Below are 25,193 nucleotides of genomic sequence, written 5' to 3' on the forward strand. Positions count from 1 at the left end.
AAAGTTAATTATGCTACTGGTGGCCAGAGCAGCACTTGTGAATCACCTATGTTTGAACCCTTTCTCCTTGCCGAAAAGCTTTCTCACTCACTACCTTAAAAGAGTCCAGCGGGGGAGGAACTGATACGATCCCCTTCTACAGAGAAAGCAAATGTGCTGTCCAAGGTTATACAGCTCTAAGGGGCTGAGCTGGGGTTCAAACCCAGGTCTTCTCATCTGATTCTAATCCTGTGTTCTCCCAACCACACCTGGAGGTGTGTGCAGTCCTGGAGCCTGCTGAGATCTGGGCTTGGGACAGACATCGTCTAAATTCTGCCCCCCACCCTACCCACTCCTGGGAGCTACACCAACAGCAGCAGAGACAGAACCACACTCAGGGATTCTGGGCCAAAGAATGGTAGAGAACATTTAATCCATAATCTCCACTGGGCCTCCATCAGTGCGTGATTACCTCTAGTGAAAGTTCACTCACTATATACTGAGATATTTTGGAAGGTTTTGTTGTAAACCCAGAGCCAAAACCTTTCTCCCTATAGCTTTCCCAGATAATAAGGCTCTTCTATGTGACAGCCTCTCAGATATTTGCAACCGGCCCTCATTTCCTTGAGGGTCTCCTCTTCCCCACAGGAAATCCCCACAGTTCCTTCAGATGTTCCTCAGAAGACAAGGTTTCCAGTGCCCATTACAGTCATCTCCTCAGAAAGGCTTCAAGTAGTCACATACCTCTTAAAAAGTAATCCTAAGGGCACCTGGGTGGCTCAGTGGGTTAAAGCATCTGCCTTCGGCTCAGGTCATGGTCCCAGAGTCCTGGGATTGAGGCCCGCATCAGGCTCTCTGCTCATCGGGGAGCCTGCTTCCTCCTCTCTCTCTGACTGCCTCTCTGCCTACTTGTGATCTATCTCTCTGTCAAATAAATTAAAAAAAAAAAAAAGTAATCCTAAAACGGACCCCAATACTCTATCTGTGATCTCTGAGAACAGAGCAACACCATCATCTCCCATGTTGTGAGCCCCATACTTTCACTAAAGCAGCCCAAAACCAAATTAGCATTCTGGATGGTCACATTATCCTGTCAACTCCTATGGAGTTCATGGTCAGTAAACTCCTTTTTCCCCGAGCTGCATCTCCCAGAGGGCACCAGCCATGCAGGAGCATGAACAAAACTCATTCTCCTCAGCTGGATAGAGCAGAAAGTACAGGAACTTTGGAGTCAGACCTGGATTGGAATCCTAGTCCTGCTACTTATTTACAGAACACCTCAGACAAATCATTCATTCTTTCCAAGTTTTAAAATCCTCAAGCACAAAATGAGGAAACATTTTTCCTCATTAGGCTGCGTTGAGAAATAAATGAGACAAAGCATGTAAGCACCTAGCCCACACCAAGAACATGCCAAGATCAAAGATGATTAAGTGGTTAAGAGTCAAACCCAAGTCTGCCAACACAAAGCTTTGTGGCCTTAGGCACCATGCTACAGCCCCAGGCTGTTTTCTTGTCCCACAGCCCTTACCCACTGAAGGTCATCTTTTTGTTTCTCCCTACACTGCACTATGAATTCCTTGAAGACAACCTTGTCTTTGTAGCCCCAGAATCTAGCATGATGCCATCTGGTAGACGTGGGAGCTAATAAATGCTGATAAGCAAATGACTGTATGAACAAGTTAACTAAACTAATATCAAGATAAGCACCCCTTTGGCCCTCTTAGCAGCTCCAACCCCACTATCACTTGCTGAGTGGCAAGAAGTATTTACCCTACAAGGGCTTACTATACTGAATCAAGCCAGCACTACCCCCCATGCCCAGACAGGGAAGCCCAGGTCACAGTCCCCCGTTCTTTCTTTGGACTCTTCCCCTACCCAGGACATGGGAATGTTCTGCCTTCCCAACCACAAGATCTCCAACACTGGTGAGCTTTACTCCAAACTGCTCCTGGAGCCAGGCTGAGCTGCATTTGGTCAGATGAGCATTGTTTGGGATGGGGTGACCCCAAGATGCATACATAGGTCCTACAGGGGAAGGCTGACGCCAGGCTTTCTCCAGCCCCAGCTCTCTGGGGCTTCCTTAAAAACATCCTCTCCTAATTCCCAGGTAATTAATAATAGGAAAAAGAAGGACATGCCTATTCATATTCAGCAGGCTGTCTCAAAACCATCCAAGCCACACCTAACAGAGCACTCCTGACTCTGTGCCACTGCTCCATGCCACACTGTCCCCATGACCCAAATACTAATGGTCCTTCACAGCTGGGTTGTGATTTCCCAGTTATTCCTAAGGTTCTGGAGTCAGTGAGAGTCTTGGTCCCATCACTTCTGAGCCTTGATTTCCTCGTGCCTTCAAATGGGCATATAATCGTGAACCTCAAGATTCAGTGTGGGATAACTACACAAATATCGTGCCTGTGTATGGCACACAATATGTGTCCACTCAACCTTGATTTCTTTCCTTCTGGTCCATTCCACTCTCAGCTCTAAAGCACAACTATTATCCAGGGCCCAGCTCAAGTCCAGCTCTGCAGGGAGAACCTCGAGGTACGGGATGGTATCTCCTCTGTCCATCACAAGGATGTGTACAGCTGTGGGAACGCAACGGGCATCAAATACCCCCAGTGGCTAGCTGGTAAGCCAACATATTTTAATCTGCTGTTGTCACTGTGGATAAGCTTGATAGAATACATTGATTTTCAGAAAATTCCCCAGAAGTGGTGACTGGAAGCCAGCATGGAGATAAATAAGAATGCCATGTGATCCCCAGACTGGAGAGGACTCTTTGGGGACACCCAAGCCAGTGTACCCAAGGCCCATCCCTCTGCCTCTCAGGCCATAGCTCCCTTGGCTATGGGGAGGCACCATTCAGTGGCTGACTAGCTTCTCAGGCAGAATCCCAAGAGAGAATAGTGCAGGGTTCACGATACCATTTAATAAATTCATTCAACAATTATCTTCTCTCACCACACACCAAGAAAGTAACACAGGAAGTTACATGTGTTAACTATCTCAATTGTGATCATTTCACAATATGTGGTGTGTGTGTGTGCACGCACATGTGCATATATATATATATATAAAAACATCAGGTGCGACATCTTAAATACATACTTTTTTGTCAATTATACCTCAATAAAGCTAAAAAAATAATTTTCTAAATACCTTGTTCTAACCACTGTTTTACACACTAGAGGTATAGACTTGAACAAAACAGACATTCTGTTATATTCTAGGGGCAAAGATAAACAAATTAAAATCTAATGTGTCTGGGCTGACTGAGAACTCTAAAGAAAGAGAAGGGAGTTAAGGGAATAGCGTGTGCTGGGGGAGAAGAGTCCAGAAAGGCCACCCTGAAAAGGTGGTATCTGAGGAGAGACCTGAAGGAAGTGAGGGAGCAGTGGGCCATTGGCATATCTTTAGGAAAACATTCCAGATAAAGAGCACAGTGAGTGCAAAGTCCTGAAGACTGGTTGTGCTCACATGCCGGAGGAACAGAAGCCAACATGGCTAGAGCAGAGCACCAGGGAGAGCGGGAAGAAATGAGGTCAGAGGAGTAACAGGGGTGGGAGCAGATGACGCAGAGCCTCGAGGACCTAGGATTCTGCTGTGTGGGAGAAGGGCGCCTTTAGGTGGATTGGGAGGGGTGACATAATCCAGATTCCACTGGAGAACAATCTCTAGCTGCTACACTGGGGGGAGGGGGAGAGAAGCACAGGGATTACTTAGGAGGGTATTGCAACAGTCCAAGCAACAGATGACAACAGCGTGGACTAAGGTGGTAGTAGGTCATGGGTACAATCTGATTCTAGATATATTTCAAAGTAGAGATGGCAGGATTTTTTTGAAGGTTCCCTGGAAATGTGCCTGATGCCAAGCAGTGCTGGGCATTACCGGCTGCTTACACTGAGTAAACCAAAAGACAAACTGAATTTGGTCTCCAGAGCCCCAGCCTAGATATACGCGTGTGGAAAGTGCATCATGGCAGAGCGGCAGGAAGAGAGGGGCAGAAACCCCCACCTGGCTAGGAGGGGCATCTCCCTGCAGGACTCGACACCCATTCCCCCCTGCCTCTGAGGGGCTGGATGGCTCATGGGCAAACTGCTTCTGGCTTCCAAAGGTGGAAGAACTCCTTCACAAGGATGCCAGTGAGGCAGCTTGGTGATATGAGTCCCAGTCCCAGGTCCACTACCTCCCACTGTGTGACTCTAGGTAAGTCATTTGAGTCTGGGTCTCAGAGCTGCAGGTGCAAAAGAGAATCATAACATATGACCCAAGGTTCTTACAAGGTTCGAAGGCGTACTGTGCAAAAACTGGCCAACCGCTTTTGAATCAGAATACACCAACCCCTCCTAGTTGTGTGACCCTGGACATAGCATCTCCTTGGGCCTCTGCATCCTCATCTACAAAATAGAGGAATAGCACCTTTCCGGGCTATTGTGAGGGTTAAACCAAATGATGTGTGACAAATGTTGGTGATATTTGTGAGATTTGATCGGATCCTGTTGAACCTCTTCTGTGCCATCACCTCGCCCCTGCCAACTCTGCCCACCCTTCCCACCTGACCACCATGAGAGGAAGCTGAGGCATGAGGAAGACCCTCAGCTCACACTTCCCTCCTGTCAGGCTCAGCACCAGGAGCCCATGCCCACGTGCTCAGCAAAATGTCCTGGCCATCTTAAACATGGCCTCAGGCTCCAGCTCTTAGAAACAAAAAGCACCTGTGGGTTCTCTGTGGCAGCTTCTGCTCTCGGAGGCTCTCCCTGCTGCTGGCACCAGCCTCACAGGCTCCTTGAGAAGGGCCAGCACGCACACAGTAGGTGCTGAATAAGGTTTTGTGATTATAGAAACAAGTGCAGGGCAACCCCCCCTCACCCCCAGCCCCAGACTACAGACCAGAAAAACACCACTGGGCACAATGGTTAGAGGACTCCACTCCACAAGCCTGAAACAGACCATCTTCACCTTGTGTCAGATTCAAAACCCCAGGTCAAGTTTAAAACGTCCTATACAAGGGACCTTCGGCAGATCCTGCATGGGAATTATCCGCTATAGAAGTAAGTCCTGAAGGCCTCAGAGAAATCAGGCAGACCAAAGGGAAATGAGACAGTAGGCTTACGAAAGTAAAAGCCTCCACGTTTACTCTTCCCCACTACCTCTGGGTGGCATTTAAGGAAGTCGGGAGCTGGGTGGGGAGACCAGGAGGGGAAGGGTGTTTAGTCTATGAGGAATTAGGATACTCTGGAGGGAACGAAAGCCTAAATATAAAAAGTTTTCCTCCGTCTTCTTCAATTGACTCCAGCTTCTTCCTCTTCCTTTCCTTTACTCACGGCACCCCAACCCTCAGCCCTTTCCCTTGGAAGCACTGAGTACACAGCCTGGGAACCAGACTTCCTGTAAGTGGGGTGGGGCCAAGGTCACCTGCCACAGGACTTCTGCACATCGCCCAGAGCCAAGGAGGGACCAGCTAAGCAGGGCAAGCATGAGGCTGGCTCTTGCCCTTCTAGGAGGTCAGGTTTTAACTAGGTCGTCACTAGGACACTCACACCACCTACTCTTTATCTCCATCTCTTTCTATTTCAAGGCAGGAGTGCTGCCAGCAGTAGTATGGGTTACCCAGATTCTCCTCCTTTAGAGGCCAATCCCTCACCTGTTGGGGGGGGGTACCCTTCAAAGGTTCCAGCCTACTTCCTCCAGCACCACCTCTGCAGACACCCAGCACCCCAGTACATCCCCTCCTCCTCCCGTACAACCATGGTGGGGCCGTGGTCACACCCCGGCTCACGCCCTGGAGCCACACTGCCCTCAGGATGGAGCCACAGCTCCCCAGAGCAGCCCTTGCCGCACCGCCTTCCTCTCCCTCTCACAGCGTCTTGAATGCGCCAGATTCTCTTACTGCTCTGCCCATGCTGCTTCCTCTTCCATAAACAGCTCTTATCATCCAACAAATCCCTGCTTTTCAAGGTCCAGCTCAGACTCCCCTTGCCCACCAGAACACCTTTTCCGGCCAGCCTTCCTCGGTCCCCCTCCGGGTCCCCATGCTCTCCTTATCAAAGGAGATATTTGCACAGTATCGTCTAGCTGTGGACATGTCTGGGTCCCTACCAGAGATCAGCCTCCCAGGTTCCTGGAGGACTGCAAAGGCACTATGATTCGTTAACTGAATGCTTACCATGTACCAGATACTTTCTGAGAGCCAGCAATACAGCAGTGAACAAAACTGAGAGAGAAAATTCCTGCCTTCGTGGAGGTCACATTCTAGGGATAATAAATGGCTAACACACGGGAGTACTTTCTATGTTCAAGACTATTCTGAGTACTTCTTATGAACTCATTTCACCTCTAAGCACAATTATTATTATCCCCATCTTAAAGATGAAGAAACCGACACTCCAGATTACCTAACTTGCTCAGGAGCCACAAGCTAGTAAGTGGCAGGGCGGGGATTCAAACCCAGGCAACCCTGCATCACATCATGCTCCCAAGGGCCATTCTGCCTCTCAGTACTATGTTCTCTGCTCTTCCGTACTCATTTTGGTATCCAGTGCCCAGACCAATGCTTGGCACACACACGGTGCTCAGTATAAGTCTGTTAAGTGAAGGGACCCTGAATAATGAATGCTAGTCCCCCTGAAGCACCCGCTCCCTCCCTTGTCCCCACCCATTCCCAACTCATAAAACCCCCTAAGTCTTCCCTGATGCCTCCAACCCCTGAGCTGTTTCCTCCTGGACATTCCTCTCCAGGCTGCACTCACATTACTCACTGGACACTTGGTCACACACCGCTTAACCATCCTATCTGGTGCAGATATCTTGCTTCACCAGCAACCTGGGCTCCCTGACATCCCCTGGAGTACAACAAATATGGTGCCAGGACATGGCAAAAATGGATACACAAAGGCTGAACTGAATTCGGCCTCCCCTCTCCTTTTTTCCATTATCACCAGAGCTATTTCTCCCCTTACCCAGGGGAAGCAAGCCAGAACTTGGGTCAGATACAACCTTTGCTGCAACTATATCCAAACTGCCTAACCTCTTCCGCTGTAACAGCCAACATCATAATTAGGGTACAGCTGTGGTTAAAAATAGTAAGTACAGTTGGACATTTTTAACCCTCCGTGAAATGCATCAGGATGCTCAATCCCCTCTATTAGAAAATGCCTGTACCTGAGAATCTGAGCTGGACAGTATACACAGGTACCCTCGGTGTACATCAGAAGATAAGAGTCGCTGTGGGATGTAAGTGAAGGAATTACCTAAATATGCTTGGATCCATCAGCCATTATAGAAAAAAGCATACATGGAAACACCTGCTAAAATTTACTGAACTACACTATGCTCTGGGAACTGAGTATTTCACATGTCCAATTCAACCTACAGTGGGGTTATATCCTGATGAACTCACTGTATATTGAAAATACCAAAGTTAAAAATGCATTCAGGGGGCACCTGAGTGGCTCAGTGGGTTAAAGCCTCTGCCTTCAGCTCAGGTCATGATCCCAGGGTCCTGGGATCAAGCCCCACATCAGGCTCTCTGTTCGGCAGGGAGCCTGCTCCCCCCCACCCCCGCCTGCCTCTCTGCCTACTTGTGATCTCTATCTGTCAAATAAATAAATAAAATTTTAAAAAAAATGCATTCAGTATGCCTGACCTATCTAATGCCATAACTTAGGCCAGCCTACCTTAAATGTACTAAGAACACTTAAGTTAGCCTACAGTTGGGCAAAATCATCCGACACAAAGCCTACAATAAAGTGTTGAAAATCTCACATCATGTATTGCATCCTGTACTGTAAGTTAAAAAAGACAATGGTTTTAAGTCCATTGGTTTTTTACCCTCATGATCTCCTGGCTGACTGGGAGCTGTGCTCACTGCCGCTGCCCAGTGTCACCAGAGTGTCAAAACACCTATCGCTCACGCAGGGAAAGATTAAAACAACTCAAAATTCAAAATTCAAAGTATGGCGTCTGTGGAATGCGTATCTCTTTCCCTCCACAGTCATGTCATATCAAAAAATCCTAAGTTGAACCATTATAAGTCATGGACTGTCTGTATTATTCTCATTTAACCACTACAAAAGACCCATGGGACAGATACCAGCCTTTGCCCTATTTTGTTCAGAAGTTAAATGACCCGCTTGAGTTCCACAGCCACAAAGTTGGGCTGCCAAGCCTGCCTGCTCAGTCCCAACCTGATAGTTCCCCTATCTCCCGCAGCACAGTCCACCATGGAGCATGATGGAAACAGGCCAAGCAGGGCTCGAAGGGACCACGAGGACCACCAGTTAAGGGCAGCTAGGGATGATCTCTTCCCTGCCACCTAACACCTGTGCTGCGAGGTCCCTAACCTGCCTGTGCCTCATATTCCTCATGAGGATAAGTACCTACTTCACAGGGTTGGTAGTGGGATTAAATGAGTCCCTGTCTGTGAAGCCCTTAAAACAATGCCTGTGATGAGCACTAGATAAACATTTGTAAAACAAGCAAATAAGGACTCAACAAAAGCAACTGGCTCCTTGGTGTGACAGTCCCTCTGCCCTAGTGCTCAGGTTACTAAACCCCCAAACCAAGCCAAATCCAACAGAGACCGTAAAGAAAAAAACAAATCCTCAAACCTGTCCAAGGACTCCAGAAGACAATCAGCACCATCCAGTCCTGCCGGACCCAAGGAGCAGCCTCAAAAGACCCAGCGAGATCATCACTCGACACAGTTGCTGCATCGTCAATCACTGGGCCCCTCAGACACATGGAGCTCTTGAGGCAAAAGGAGTATGCTTTGGATTCTAATTTAAATATCTATCTGTTCACAGAATAGGAAGCCAATTACTCTCCTTTCCCCCAAAGAATTAATATCCCCACTGAGTTTTATAAACCATCTGGTGCCAAACACACAAACACATCTATGCATTTTCAGGTGAGGAAGGCTGAGAGAAGCCGACTGAGTTCTCTCCGCACCCGCCCACACACCAGGGCTCAAAAAATGTAATTATTCAAAGCCTCCGTGAATGGGTGTAATTTCAGGTACCACCAATTCCATCTAGAAACGCATTAATGGGTACAATGATTACAGATATTTAGCCTCGCAGCATTCATCTATTTCTTTAAATCCCCAGGTCAGAATGTGTTGAGGAAAAAAAAAAAATCTCTCCCAACAATTTCCGAGGAAAGGAAGGAAACCTTTTCCCCCTCCCCGGAATCCTGACGATGGATTCTGTGGTCAGCTTACAACCCCAATTTACTCCCAATTTCAATCAACTCTCTCTCCTTGTATGCCTGCCAATGTCATGAAGGTCATGCCAAATGTCAGATCAACCATCCCACACCAATTTGGTTGAGGACTGGCTCTATGCCTGACACTGTTCCCAAGGAGCTGGCAAGCTATTTGTGGCACTAAGTCACAATCCTGCCCCTGCTCCATCTCCCCCAGGACCACCTCAGGGAAGACTACAACACCAGACACCTCGACGACCTCCCCAACATCACCACTGTCCGCCGGGACTTATCTATTCTCCCACACAGAGTAGTTTTTCCATTTCTCAACTTAATTGCAGCCTGCTTGCTGCCTCTGGCTTTCAACATCAATCACTCCGAATAACACACCCATTACTCCAGGCCTTCCTCTGCTCTCAGAAGGATCTCTAAGTGGTCCTGGGGTTCTGAGATGTGGAAATGCCAATCTACCCCATTCCCAGGCAGATGTAGTCCCCACTCAGTGTTCATCCACCTGACCAGCCCTACTGCCCACCTCCAGGACTGCCAGCATCACTGGGGCACAGGGAATGGTAGTACATTCCCAACCCCTAAAGGGGAAACCAGAGACCCTCCAGGGGCCAGGGATCAACTCTGGGTAACAGGATGGCCACTGACAGACAGCTGTGCCTACTGACACTTTCTCGGGGCCCTTCCCACAGCTTCATCCAAACAGTTCCAGCAGAGCGCCTCCTGTAAATGCAAAGGCACGCAATACTTGAGCATCTACCATGCATCTAAAGGAGCTGCAGACAGGCCATCATGTTAGATTCTCAATAAATGCTCAATAACACCAGGAAGGAGAGTAGCATTATCATTACTGTACAATATCATTATCGTGGGGAGGCTGAAGCTCTGAGACATCTTCCCTTTCAGCATCCAGAGAATCCCTCGTGGAACTCGGGATAATACTCATTCTCAGTCCCACCCCCTTGAAGTTTGGACTCAGCATTCTAGAACAGTTTGTACTTCATGTCCACCCTTACGACTCCTTCATCAAGTGCTCTGGCATGGATACCAGGGTCACTACCTCCAAAAAGAGAGCTAGAGGCCCTGCCAGGCAATGCAAACACTACTGCTAGCACCAGGGAGCCCTCTCACTGGGGATGAGTGTGGAGGGTGAAAGGGGAGTGTATCATAACTGCCCGTTTGGAAAATGTGTTGATCGTAGGTACGAGAAACCCATCTATTTTCTCTCTGGTTGGACACAGCCACACAGGGCTTCAAAGATGAAGAATCCTTTCTCTGGTATTTAAGCACCAATGACGTCATGCCCAGCTTCCTTTTAAGGATAAGTCTCAACAAGAAAACACACTTCTCCCTCCTGCTAGCCTGATCTTAGGAGATTTCCCCAAAGTGAATGAACCATCACTTTCTGCAGACTGTGCCACACAGGCGGGGGCTCCGCTTCTAGGAGGAGTGATGATAACAGTTAATTCTTACATAGCATGTGAGATTTGCCAGGCACTATTCTAAGTGTACAGTACAGCTGTTGTCCCCATTCTACAGTTGAAGAAACATCTGAAGACACAGAGAGGTTTAAGTGGCCTGTCCAACCTGGCAGCAAAGATAAGATTTCAACCCTGGGACTCGGACTCCAGAATTCATGCTTTATAACTCCCACCACCCAGCACCACCCCTCAGATGCAGGAGTCGGGGAACCCTTAGGGCAATATCCCCAATTACATCACTCTCCTGAAGCCCAGCTACTATTTAGTGAAGGGTGTTATCCAGGACCAGTCCCTATACCTCAACTCAGCACCAGCCTCTTCAAGGTGCAGACAAGCACACACATACTTTACACCCCCTAACTCCTGCCAGTTTCGTCCCCTGGCCTCTCTTGCCTCGGGTTACCCATTGCTCTGCTCCACAGATGCCTTGCCTTCCTCGCACTCACCCTCTGAAGCTCCCTAGGGCCCTGTCCTCAGGGTCACCAGCTCCTATTACCTATACTGAAATTGTCCAGTGTCCCTCTCCCTCCCTGGACTGGGCCCTGCTGGAGGGCAGGGATGATGATGTTTATTTCTCTCCATGGCACGATGATGATGATGTCTATTTCTCTCCATGGCACCCAGTGCAGAGACTGGCATATAGCACATGGTTTACCAGAGTCTGGTGACTCAACAGGTGAATCCTGGACCAAAAGCCATCCAGCCTCTCATTAAACTGCCCCCCCCAATAAGGTGCTCACCACTCTTCAAGGTGGCCCACTGGTTCCATCTGCAGACTTGCACAGACAACTCAGTTTGCAAGCGAAGAGGATGATTATTGCAAAGGTGACTGCACTAAGCTACAAAGTTGCTCTGGCTCCACTCCTCCTGGGAAGGAGACCGTCTCCCCTCCCACTTCACCCCCCTGGAGAGAACACTGGAGGCGGTGCAGCCAGGGGCCCAGGTAGAGAGCTTGAATGGGCCCTCTGCCCCCTCCGCCCCCGAGCACACTGCACCCTGCCTGCATGACAGACTGTCCCAGGGAAGCACAAGAGGTAGCCCACAGTCCCTGGGAGAGACTGCACGCTAACGCCAAGCTGTCAGACCTCGAGAGGGTGAGGGCTCTGCCTTGGCAGAAAAAGCCCCTGAGAAACCCTGAGAACACTGACTGGGATGCTGGAAACACTCTTCTGGCAGAACCTGAAAGAGACAGCCTGGCTGTAAGCAGGCTTAAGAGGCTCATCAGCCCCTAAGCTGTGGTCAGCTGACATGGGCAGGTGGCGGGGCTGGGGTGAGGGGGGTGGCAGTCCACTCTCCCAGAGCACCAGGGACTTGCCCACTGCCCTGCCTAGGGACCATTCAACCCACCCCTCACTCATCCACCCTGCAGGGGACTTTCTGAAGGAGGCCCAAAGGGTCATCAGGGAAGGTACTGAGGACCAATTTGGGGACATAACACTACAGGAGGATTCAGTACACAGGGAGTGGCTATGTGAGTCAGAAGACACCATGGTATAAACAATGCACAAATTTGGAGCCAAGACTCAGGTTCTAAGTGCCAGCTCCCTTACTGTTGCTCTGGCATCAGGAAGATCTTTTAACCCCGTCCCTCCCCCAGCCTCCACTGCTTGATCTGTAAAATGAGGCTAATAAAAATCCCTGCCTTTAAAAGGAATGCATGTGTTTCTCAACTATAGAGTACCATGAAGATTATTACTGTTGACATCTGGGGCCCAGGCAGCACCAGACAATAAGTCTGTCCTTCAGCAGTCAGAGCCGATAACCAGGTGGCCACCCAGATTAAGGAGAGGACATCTGTGCAGCCTTCTAAATGCCCGGGAAACAGCCAGCCCGGGAGCGTTTTCACACCTCATTACCCTGGGCTCTTGGTCTGCAGGTCCCTGCAGCCTGGACAAGGTACCTGTGGCCTAGGGACAGCACAGCCCTGATGGTTAAGGTTAGTGTTGTTTTGGTTTTGGTTTTTTTTTAAGATTTTATTTATTAATTTGACAGTGAGAGAGGGATCACAAGTAGGCAGAGAGGCAGGCAGAGAGAGTGGGGGAAAGCAGGCTCCCCGCTGAGCAGAGAGCCCGATGTGGTGCTCAATCCCAAGACCCTGAGATCATGACCTGAGCTGAAGGCAGAGCCTTAACCCACTGAGCCACCCAGGCACCCCTAGTGTTGTTTCTTTAGCTAACTTTTTTTTTTTTTTAAGATTTTATTTATCTATTTGACAGAGAGAGAGATCACAAGTAGGCAGAGAGGCAGGGGGAGGGGGAAGCAGGCTCCCGGCTGAGCAGAGAGCCCGATGCGGGGCTCAATCCCAGGACTCTGGGATCATGACCCAAGCCAAAGGCAGAGGCTTTAACCCACTGAGCCACCGAGGCGCCCCTCTTTAGCTAACTTTTAATTTGGAAATCATTTTAAACTTAGAGAGACATGCAAGAATAGTACCCCTCACCCAGCCTCACCCACTGTTAGCATTTCTCCAAATGCTCGATCATCTGCTCCCCTGCACACGTGTGTGCGCACACACACATACACATGCAGTTTTTTCTCAACCGTTTGAGAGCAAATACGTCAGTATTTCCCAAGAATGAGGACATCCTTTTTTTTTTTTTAAAGATTTTATTTATTTATTTGACAGAGAGAAATCACAAGTAGGCAGAGAGGCAGGCAGAGAGAGAGGAGGAAGCAGGCTCCCTGCTGAGCAGAAAGCCCGATGTGGGGCTCGAACCCAGGACCTGGGATCATGACCTGAGCCGAAGGCAGCGGCCCAACCCACTGAGCCACCCAGGCGCCCCGAGGACATCCTTTTAATAACCAAAATGGTTATGCAGTTTTTATTGGTCCAAATTCTGAGCTGAGTCCTATAGTTTGCATGCCCCTGACCCAGGCAACCCCAGTTCGAGGGCACCAGATTTCTGCACCAGCTGCTGAATGTAATAAGGACTCAGAATTCACATTTCCACCCCATCTCATAGCTACGTGGATGTACAATGAGGAGCTCACATTTATTGGGTGTTTACTAGGTCAGGCACCTGCTAGGCACCCTTTCCATCAATCAATTCATGTAATTCCCTTACTTATCCCCATTTCTTTGGTGAGGACATGAGGCTTAAAGGAAGAAGGACAGGGAACTGTAACTGGTGGAACTGGAATCATAATCTGGGAATCCAGAGCCAATGCACCTACCCACCACCTCCTTACACACACTACCACCACATGCACAACACCTATACATTTTTCTGCATGATGAAGTTGCCTGGCTGTCCTTTGGCTTCCAAAAAAATCCAGCCAGCATCCAGGTGACCCAGAGTAGGTTAGATAGGAGACAGTGGGGTGGTCTGGCACAACTCAAAAGACAGCCCAAGCAGAAGACGTGAACAGATATTTCGGCAAAGAAGACATCCAAATGGCCAAAAGACACATGAAAAAAGTGCTCAACATCATTCGGCATCAGGGAAATACAAATCAAAACCACAGTGAGATACCACCTCACACCATCAGAATGGCTAAAATTAACAAGCCAGGAAATGACAGATGTTGGCGAGGATGCGGAGGAAGGGAAACCCTCCTACACTATTGGTGGGAATGCAAGCTGGTGCAGCCACTCTGGAAAACAGTATGACGGTTCCTCAAAAAGTTGAAAATAGAGCTACCCTATGACACAGCAATTGCATTCCTGGGAATTTACCCTAAAGATACAAAGGTAGTGATCCGGAAGGGCACGTGTACCCGAATGTCTGTAGCAGCAATGTTCACAATAGCCAAACTATGGAAAGAGCCTAGATGTCCATCAACAGATGAATGGATAAAGAAGATGTTGTATATAAATACGATGGAACATTATGCAGCCATCAAAAGAAACGAAATCTTCCAATTTGCAACAACGTGGATGGAACTAGAGGGTATTATGCTAAGCAAAATAAGTCAATCAGAGAAGACAATTATCATATGATCTCTCTGATATGAGGAATTTGAGAGGCAGGGCTGGTGGTCACGGGAGGTAGAGAAGGAAGAAATGAAACAAGATGGGATCAGGAGGGAGACAAACCATAAGAGACTCTTAATCTCACGAAACAAAATGAAGGTTGCTGGGGGATGGGGGGATAAGGATAGGGTGGCTGGCTGATGGACATTGGGGAGGATATGTGCTATGGTGAGCACTGTGAAATGTGTAAGCCTGATGATTCACAGACCTGTACCCCTGGGGTAAATAATACACTATATGTTAATTTTAAAAAGAAAAAAAAAAAAAAAAAAAAAGATGGCCCAAGGTCTCAACAGCTGCTTATGTCTTCCTCCAAGCCTGTACATCCCCCTTTGGAGAAGCATGGCCCAGACAGGCTAGAAGCCAATGAGCCATCTCCCCACTCCCCTGGTCCCTTAAGACTGAACAAGGGAATTAGTGTCCTGGGAGCACACATTTCTGTTTGAGAAAACACCAAGCCATACAATGAACATGATACATCCTGCCAAAGCACTGATCTTAAATGAAGATATGGGAAGGGATTTTATAATAAGTTAAATTGAGGGTCAAGTCTACATGAATTTTTGGATAGTACCCACATTTTGATGACATTTCCTGCCATCCAATCTCCAGGAGAGTTTGCCTTCATCATCTTCAGTCATTCAGCTGTGGTTGAAAAAGTCTAAGAAGCCCTTGTCTGAGACAATCACATATCCATGTCTTCTCTGAACTCAAAAAGGCTGAACCAACACAGCATGAGGCTTTAGGAAGTCCCTTTATTCCTCTGAGCTCACTTTTCTGCACTGAAAAACCCAGTAACTGTAAGCTTCCAATCAGATAATGTTCATGAAGTACTCTGTAAATAATAAAACACTAACCCAAAACACTTGTCATTTCAGAAAATCAGAAACAAGTGTTTTGACAGCCATATAAAGGCACCAGGCAAATGAAACCATATTCCTCCGTGTTTCTCCCTCTGTCGGTACTGACGTAAGACACCATGCCAGTTCACTGAGCAGAGATTCAAACCCGTGCTCTCTTCTGAAGAGATGGGAAGACTGGAGCAAGCACCTCATTAAATCCCCAAACAGTCCACATTCTGATGTGCTTTCCCAAAGAGACTCCTATCGAAGCCCTAATTTAAGCAGCACAAGGTTTACTCCCGTAAATATCAAGAGAAGGGACAGAGCTCTGTCAATGCACATGAAACCTCCAACCACCCTCTTCACACACACAGCCCTGAAAATCAGGGATAGTCCCGCTCCTCCCCCCTCCCCCGTCCTTTCTCTGAAGCACACCCCTCACAGGGGTAAAGAGCCTTAGGAGCTACTTGCAACCATCTTTCTTTTTTTTTTTTTTTTTTTTTTTAAGATTTTATCCATTTATTTGAGAGAGAGAATGAGAAAGAAAGCACAAGGGGAGGGTCAGAGAGAGAAGCAGACTCCCTGCTGAGCAGGGAGCCCGATGCAGGACTTGATCCTAGGACTCCAGGATCTTGACCTGAGTTGAAGTCAGTCACTTAACCAACTGAGCCACCCAGGCGCCCTGTAACTGTCTTTCTTACAGAGGTTTTCCCAGAACTTTTTGAGAGCGTGGTGCAAATCAGGGCTGCTAATCCTTCCTTCTGCTTTCTGCACAACACCACTGTTGTTCCTTTTGTAAAGGACCTAACGCTTCAATCCTTGAGCCAGTTTTCACTCTTGATAAAACAACCAGGAAATGAAACGTAAAGTGTGGAATTATGCCAAAACTGGCCAAGCTGGGAGAAGCTTTTCTTAACCTTCAACAAGAGGTTTCAGAATTTCCATTTTAAATAGATGTGAGCTGCTGTTTCCCAGAAATTCTTTACAAAACTGTTGCTTTCTGGTTTGAAATGCTGTTCCCAGCAATGAGAAAGATGATAAATGAGAAAGAGGGCAAATAAGTGAACCAATAGTTTGGCACTCTACAAGACAAATTTCACTAACATGAAGTTCAGCATTTGTCTGGGGAGAAAAAGTGGCAGACAGGAAATGTAGGGGGGCTGCTGGAAGACTCCTTCAGTGATAGCATAATTAAATCTTACGAGGCACCTTCCTGGGCCTTCCAGTATTCACAGACTTTTCCAAAAGGCCTTCTATACTTGGCACCTACAGCCCACTGGGGTACCCGCCTGGACATTCAGTCATCCCTGGTTCAGCCCTCATTCCCCAATTCCTCTTTCCCTTTAATTTCAGAGAAAATGGGTTTGCTGGATACAAAAACACACTCCAGATATTTAGTGTTATCTCTAGAAAAGTAACCCTTCTGAAGGAATCTTAAAACCTTGTCTCGTGCCCGGTCCCCACTCCCTGCCTGCATGGGACATGTTTTTTTGTTTTTTGGTTTTTTTAATTTTTTTTAAAGATTTTATTTATTTATTTGACAGAGAGAGAAAGAGACATTACAAGTAGGCAGAGATGCAGGTGGGGGGGGCGCGGGGGAACCAGGCTCCCCACTGAGCAGACAGCCCGATGTGGGGCTCAATCCCAGGACCCTGAGATCATGACCTGAGCTGAAGGCAGAGGCTTAACCCACTGAGCCACCCAGGTGCCCCCATGGGACATGTTCTTAACTGCCTATTCCTAATCACCTAGAGCCCCAAGCTCTACCCAGCCTCCCTCCTCCTCATTCCTGTCCAGGAGAGTGTGAGCACCAGCACCCTTGCCTTGTGGTGTCTTGGAATGGGTATGGTGGTGGTGGGTCAGCACACAAGGTCATCACCCTGATGTCTGCATTCGAAATATTCTACAATACAGACATGAACCCGAGAGTCATGCTAATAAATTGATTTCTTTTTTAACTTGGAATGACTTTGAATAGCAAATAATAGCAAATAAAAAACACCATGACAAGTTGAGAGAAAACCACAGAAAAAAGGAAAAAGTTTAATACTTGAATACCTCGAGTGACACCTTTTTCCAGCTTTGTGAACGAGTGCCCCTGAACTTTCTGATTTTGCACTGAGTCCTGCAAATTATGTAGCCAGGCAGGACCTGCTGCGGTCCACAGAGCTAACGTGGGGAAAGTCGGTCTTACTCCAAGCCTCAGAAATGTCTTTCCCAAGAGCCTCACTGGCCTCACTTGGGGCTGGACACCCACAAGGAGAATCGCACCTACACAGGATGGCCCTGCAAGTCTCCAAAGCTAAACCTAAGGAACAGAAAACTAGAAGAGACCTTGTGCAATCAGCTGCTTCCCACCAGGACTCTGGAGCCAAGTCACAGAGGACACGAGGCAACCAGAGAGGGAAAGAACCAGGGAGGGGATCCCAACAGCTGTCCATTCCCCAGATGCAGAGCATGAGGTTATGAGGTGAAGCAGCCACAGGAGGCCACGTTCCTACTTCAGGTGCTATTCTGGACAGCAAGCAACGACTGCCAGGAAGGCTCAGATCCAGGCACTAGCATCGACAGGCTCGGCTCCTGGCTGCTTTGCTTCTCTCACCTTGCCCAGGCTCCCCTAGCCCCTGATCTCCTCCCCAACAGGTTTTCCAAAACTTGGAATATCTACTAAATTCATTGAGTCCCTTAAGACACTCCTGCTTTAATAAATACCAAGAACCTACTCAGAGCCCAGAGCTGGGCTGGGTACCAATGCCTCAGAAATGCAGAACAGGGTACCAGCCTTCGGGGAATCACCTTGGCACAGGCAGGGTGGCCAAGACCCTCCTCACTCCATTCGTCCTCTTTATTGACTCAGGATCTACTCAAAGCCTACTGTAGGAAGAAGCCAACCATAGGGTGCCACAAAACCCCCGAAAACCAGCCCAGTGTAACACCCTTGCTCCTATGGCCTGTTCTAGAAGTTTACCCTTATGGGTCTCACATGTGAAAAGGCTGTGTCTACCAAACTGCTTTTACTAATTAATAATTAATGTCTTCCATCTCTTCCATTCCTTACTAATCAGAGACTTACACCACCACCAATCAGCTCAGAAGACCAAGGGCTGCTGACTTTCTCAGGTGCCTCAATCCCCAGCAAAAGCAAAGAAGGCCTCTGCCCTGTAAGCCTTGGGCAGCCTGACTCAGAGCAATGGCACCTGGCACAAGGCTCCTTCAAGTATCAATGCTGCCTCACACCTGTGACCTGGGGTAGAAGCTGCCCCAGTACCATGGGTACCATTTTAGAGACTGAAGACTAACTTTCTGGTCCAGCTCTAAGCACGCCAGACAAATCACTGAACCTTCATGGACCAGAATACAATAATCTCTGCTCTTCTGCTGTTACAAAAACCAAGTAAGAAAAGATACCAGAAATAAGCCAACTGCCCTTTGCTGTTGGAATGCCCAGGATTACTATGAGTTTCCACATCAGTAAAATGGAACTAATAAGAGTTCCTACCTCATCAAATTGTTGTAAGAATTAAATCACATAATAGTTATAAAACAGTTCCTGGCATTTTTCAAAGACTGGAAAAGATGAGACTATTACATAATTGCTACTACTACTACTCTTATTGCTGCTGCCGTTAATGACACTATTATCTCCATTAGTATTCGATCTTGCTACTTGGCTAAGAGACTCATGGGAAAGTAGAAAAGTTTTAAAGTGTAAGTCTTCTTTTTTTTATTATTTATTTATTTGAGAGAAACAGAAAACAAAAGAGAAAAAGCATGAGCAGGGGGAGGGGCAGAGGAAGAAGACGACTCCTGGCTGAGGGGTGGGGGGGAGGAGGCGGAACAGAAGACGGAGAGAATCCCAAGCGCACCACACTGAGTGCAGAGGCTGACGTGGGGCTCAGTCTCACAACCCTAAGATCATGACCTGAGCTGAAACCAAGAGTTGGACACTCAACCAACTGCACCACCCAGGCACCCCACTTTAAGGATTTTTTTTTTTAAGACTGTATTTATTTATTTGACACACAGAGAGAAAAAGCACAAGCAGGGGGCATGGCAGGCAGAAGGAGAAGCAGGCTCCCTGGTCAGCAGAGAGCTCAACCTGAGGCTCAATCCCAGGACTCTGGGATCATGACCTGAGCAAAAGGCAGCTGCCTAACCAACTGGGCCATCCAGGCACCCCTAAAGTATAAGTCTTCTTTTTTTTTTTTTTTTAAGATTTTATTTATTTAGTTGACAGAGAGAGATCACAAGCAGGCAGAGAGGCAGGCAGAGAGAGAGGAGGAAGCAGGCTCCCCGCTGAGCAGAGAGCCCCATGTGGGGCTCGATCCCAGGACCCTGAGATCATGACCTGAGCTGAAGGCAGAGGCTTAACCCACTGAGCCACCCAGGCGCCCCGAGTATAAGTCTTCTTGAAGAGGATATCAGCATCACCAAGTCTAGAATTAGGGGAACCAGCAGTAGATTTCTTTTATATTTTTCCCTAATCCAAAATTGAACCCAAGTGCAGAAATCAAAAGCAAAATGCACCAGTCTTAGCTCAAGTTTTTCTGCTTTAAAAAATGTACTTCCGGAGGTGCCTGGCTGCCTCAGTTGGTAGAGCATAAGACTCCTGATCTCAGAGTCATGAGTTCAAGCCCCATGGGTTGGGTGTAGAGATTAGGAAAAAAAAAACACACACTTTGGGTTTTCTTACGTACAGCAGGGTTAAAGAACCCTGTATTAAACTAAGAGAGAGAGAGAGAAAAGGAAGGAAGGAAAGGAAGGAAGGAAGGAAGAGGGAGGGAGGGAAGATGGAGGGAGAAGAAAGAAAGAAAGAAAGAAAGAGAGAAAGAGAAAGAGAAAGAGAAAGAAAAGGAAAGAAAGAAAGAAAGAAAGAAAGAAAGAAAGAAAGAAAGAAAGAAAGAAAGAAAGAAAGAAGAGGGAGGGAGGAAGGGCAGAAGGAAGAGGAAAGGAAGGGGAGGAGAGGAGAGAAGAAATGTACTCTGGAAAGTATCAAAACATCTGCTAAATATCAGGAGCAACTGATGCACCTTGAAAACCTCACACAAACTTCCAGACCAAGGATCCACTGGGGAAAATAAAACCAGCTATGCCAAATGTCTGTCCCTCTAACTGAGGCATATTAGAGGAGGATCCGAAAAAAAAAAAAAAAAATAGAACATTCAAAAATGATCAGAGCAAATATAAGGAAGTTGACTGACTAAAGCAAAGCATTTTTTATGTGAGGAAAGGAGAACAATTACTTCCAAACTGTTCAGTCTCTCAAGAAGCTGTCTCAGGAGACAGGAAACATAGTTGGCTGCCACAGTGTCCAGCCTCCCCATATGGCTAGCCTTTGAAAGTACCCCTACTTTCACACACTGCTTTCCCCTAGGCCTGGGAGGACCCTGGGGGTGGGGAGCCAGAGCTTGCTATAGGATAATCACTAGGGGGATGCCTGGGTGGCCCAGTTGGTTAAGGGTCTGCCTTAGGCTCAGGTCATGATCTCAGGGTCCTGGGATCAAGTCCAGCATCGGCTCCTTGCTCAGCAGGGAGCCTGCTTCTCCCTCTGCCTGATGCTCCCCCTGCTTGTACTCTCCTCTCTCTCTCTCTGACAAATAAATAGATAAAATAAAATTTTTTAAAAAGATAAAATCACTAGGAACTTCAGAGTCACCACAGAAGAGTTAGCAAAAGAGAGAAGAGCAGGAGGCTGTGCGGGAGGCTGTGGCAATGGCTGACCAGAGTCCTACCCAGCCCTCAAGTCCCCCAACTCAAGACTTAGTCTAGTACTTCATGGTAGAGACAGGTACTATCATACAGGAATACCCATGTCTCCCCTCACTAAACCTATCAGCCTCCTAGCATGAGCTCTGACATGGGCAGCACTCCCTACCATCAAATGGATGAAAAACCCTGTTCCCAGCTGGGACTCCTGAGACCTAAGCCCAGGATCCCAGGGTCCCCACCCTCTCACCTTGTCAGAAACACTGCTCCAGGAACTGTCCCATCTCTTTCCTGCATCATCTATTTCATTCCCAGCAGAATAGAACATGCTCTACTCTCTCCCACTAAAAAAAGACTCCCCGCTGCCACATCAAACCCAAAACCTCCCCAATTCCCAGCTAATGTTTCCAACCTGCTCCCTAACAAAACTGCCTGAAAGATTCGCCTACGCTTACTGACCCCAATTCTGCACCCCATATTTTTCCCCTCCACCTACTCTAATCAGGTTCTGTCCTTTAAGCTTCTGTGAACCTCTCATTCTACTGGGGTTCCTCCTACCTTCTCAGTTCACCTTTGCTGGATCCACCTCTTTTCCTAACCTCTAAATGCTGTGTCTCAAGGCTTAGGTCATTCTTCTGTCTACACACGCTTCCAAGGTGAGTTCAACTAATCCTGTGGCCTTAATACCATCTACCATACCCAAATACACCTTTGCAGTTCTCTCTCTCTCTCTCTCTCTCTCTCTTTTCTGAGCTTCAGGATCCATCCATCTGCCTAGTAGACATACTCATATCTCAAACCTCTCAGATCTCATGCTTTCCCCCACCGCAAAACTGCTCCTCCCAGCCCTCCCATCTGAAGATATAAGTACCATCCACTCAGGTGCTCAAGCCTCTCGGAGTCATCTCTGACTCTTTTCTTTCTCTCACAGACTGCATCCAGATCATCAAGCCTGAATCTGACCACTTCAGATGAAAACATGTCCAGTGCTACACCCTCAGTCAAGTCATCAGCAACAGACTGCTACCACTATCCTGCCCACTACACTTGCCCACCTCCATACAGCCCACTCTAGAGCAGGGAGAATGATCTTCCTAAAAATGCACACCAAATCATTGCTCCCCCACTTCAAACCCTCCAGTGATTTCTCCCTAGGCTTAGGATAAAGTTTAAAAACCCTTTACCCTGGCTCATAAAGTCCTACACCATTTGCTCTCTCCTACCTGAAGCCTCTTCTTCCCTTGCAACCTCCTCCCTTGCTCACCACATTCCAGCCTCTCCACTCTGGACTTGAAGCTCTTCCTGCCTTCAAGCCCTTGCACTGGCTGGTCTCTTGGGGATATGCTTTGCCATCTCATCAACACAAGGATGGCTCTCTCCTGACATTCAAATTTTACCTTAAATGTCACCTATTCAGAAACACCACCACAGACCTCTCAATCCAACACCACTGCTTGATATCCCATTACCTTATCTTAATTTTCTGCACAGTAGTTACCGCTGACACTATTCTTGGTTTTTAAATTTATTTTCTGCTCCCTCTCCCCACCAGACTGCAAGCTCCATGACCATCCAGATGTTGTCTGCCTCATTCAGGTCTGTGATTCCAATGACTAAAACGATGTGCCGCACACAAGGAGAAATCTAATAAACATCAATGAATGCAGTTATGAGCAGACAGGTCCACTGACTGAGAGGTTCTGAGGTCTTAGCCAGCTCCCCAACTTCTCTCTCAAACACAGATGTGAGGCAGGACCCCAGCCACGGTCCTAGACCTAGTCCACCTACATAAAGCTCATCCACCAGAATTTCGAACATCCTGCAAGAGCCCAAACTAGGGAGGGAGGATCCAGGATTTTCTGAGACCACCGAACTCCGACTAGGCTGCTCCGCTACTGCCTAGCAGTGTTTTCGGTTGGTGAAAAAGGAATTCTGACTCACAGCCCCCAGAAGTAACAGTATTTGTCAGACCACCGTCCAGACCTTGGCTAGTCCATTCATTCCGTAAACAAAGATTTACCCAGTGCCTTCTCTGTGCCAGGCAGCGGGCAAAGGACCCAAAGCAGCTTCCGACCGCAGGGAGCTGACTGGCAACCACACAGAGCTTTGCAGAGAAACGCAGCAACACAGGTAAAGCCCCGGGGCGAGAAGGAACAGCCATACTAGCGTTCGGGCTGCGGGGCGCCCTCGCGTACTGCCCCGACGATTTCACTTCTACAGACCCAGGTCTGGGGTAACCTGGCTAGTGGTGCAATGCTCGCGGGCTTTTTCTGAACTACCGCTTGCTAGCGGAGGCTGGAGTGACTGTCCCCGTGGATCACTGGCTTTCCCAGACGCGCAGCGTTCGAGGAATATTATTGGCTGATGGGTTCCCTCCCCACCGCCACCCCGCCCCAACGCAGGCCCGCGCTCTGGATGGCGAGGGGGGTGCGGTTCCGACTCTCCACCACCACCCCAGTCAACAAAGTCGAAGACCAAGTCCTCCCCACTCGAGATGCCCTCCGTCTCTACTCCCCACTCCCCAGCCCCCAGCTCCCGGACCCCGGACGCAACAATTGTTTCCACTCTCCCCACCCCCGCCCACAGCGGTGGGTCCTGGCCGGGATCCGTGCCTGCGCCGGACCCCGGAGGGGAGGCGTGTCCTGCCCCTCACACCCGCGCCCGAATCCCGCCCAACTGCAGGACCGGGGTGTGTGGGGGGGAGGCAGTTTGCGGCCCCCGCCCCATCTGCCGCCCGGACTGCGGCCCCCAGCGGAGATGCGGGCCCCGCCGCCCGGTTTCCCGGAGCCCGCCACATAACTCCGGCACACAAAACCCCACAGCAGTGCGGCCTCGGCGCTGTGCGCGCCAACTCGCCCCGGACCCGCGCGGGAGGCGGGGGGCGGGCGCGCGCGGCGGGAACCGGTCGGATCCCGCCGCACAGGTGCGATCGCGGCGACCGGGTCACTCACTCGATGAAGTAGCTGGCTCCCTCCTCCGTGAAGCCCTCCTCCCAGCCGCGGGGCAGGTCTGCGGAAATGCCAAAAAAGTCGGGTCAAACTTGAGCCGCCGGAGCGCGCGCCTCCCGAGCGCTGCCCCCCAACTCTACCCGCCCGGCTCCCACCTGAGCGTATCATGTGGCCGGAGTTGACTGGCTCCCCGGTGCGCGGGTGCAGCCAGGTTGTGCGGCGGAGCTCGTCACTGCGGGAGAGAGGTGCACCTGTTAGCGCCGCCGCCGCTCCGGGGACGCCCGCCCGGCCCCGCACCCCGCCCGGCCCCCGCCCACGCCCGCGTGCCCGCTTGCCCGCGTCGCACTTTATGAAGAAGACGCGGCCGTCCCGGCACACGCCATAGGACCAGTGCTCAGGTAAAGTGTCCCGCCCGACCGCCGCCGCCATGTTCGCAGAGCGCCGGGCCGCCGCGGCCGCAGCGGGGCGGGGGAGAGGGGGCGGAGGCGGGGGAGGGGGAGGGGGAGGGGGAGGAGGAGGGAGAGGGGGAGGAGGCGGGGGGGCCGGAGGGGGCGGTGCGGGCGGCGGGCCCGCGGGCTCCGCTTGCCCGAGCCCGGGCCTAGGGCGCTTCATCCCCGCGCGCGGCGACGTCCCGGGAGTCTCGAGTCCCCGCACGGCCGCGGGAGTTCGTCGCCGCACGGTCCGACCGGGGCGCGGTGGCCGCGGCCTTTGTCCCCGCGCCTTCCCCGCCCCCAGCCCGCCGTCCGGGCGCGCCCGCCGCTCGCCCCTTGGCCCCTGAGGCCGGGAGACCCGGGCGGGGCCAAGAACCAATGTCGGGGCGCCGCGGGCAAACTCCGGAAAAAAGGTGCGCCCCGAGTGCTCCAGAGCACCCCACCCGACCCCCATGATAGACCTTCTGCCTTAGGGAACTGTACTTCTCTCTGAACCGTGCAAACCTAAACAGGTTGCATCCATATTGCGAGCCTCGATTTGTTCCTTCCCTGTAAAATAAAGTTACTAGTAAGTACCACAAGGGATTGTTGTGCTGGCTATATGAAATTAC

At 49.5% G+C, this 25,193-nt stretch overlaps 1 protein-coding gene across 12 annotated transcripts in view; it reads right to left on the reverse strand.

Moving 5' to 3' along the window:
• PLEKHA7 (pleckstrin homology domain containing A7) overlaps window positions 1-24,901 on the reverse strand; it is a 216,371-nt gene extending 191,470 nt beyond the window's left edge. For 3 of the 12 annotated variants that reach the window (XM_047747428.1, XM_047747426.1, XM_047747425.1), the window contains exons 1-3: window positions 24,498-24,894; window positions 24,307-24,383; window positions 24,155-24,212 (exon numbers count right to left, since the gene is read on the reverse strand). In XM_047747428.1, coding sequence (XP_047603384.1) covers window positions 24,155-24,212; window positions 24,307-24,383; window positions 24,498-24,763 — 401 coding nt within the window. In that variant the 5' untranslated portion in view covers window positions 24,764-24,894. Of the gene's footprint in view, window positions 1-24,154; window positions 24,213-24,306; window positions 24,384-24,497 lie in introns of all 12 variants that reach the window. The other 9 variants (XM_047747422.1, XM_047747429.1, XM_047747421.1 and 6 more) reach the window with 7 other exon arrangements.
• Between the last annotated feature and the right edge of the window lie 292 nt (window positions 24,902-25,193).

This window comes from Lutra lutra, chromosome 10 (genome assembly GCF_902655055.1).
Source record: "Lutra lutra chromosome 10, mLutLut1.2, whole genome shotgun sequence".
Lineage (NCBI taxonomy): Eukaryota > Metazoa > Chordata > Mammalia > Carnivora > Mustelidae > Lutra > Lutra lutra.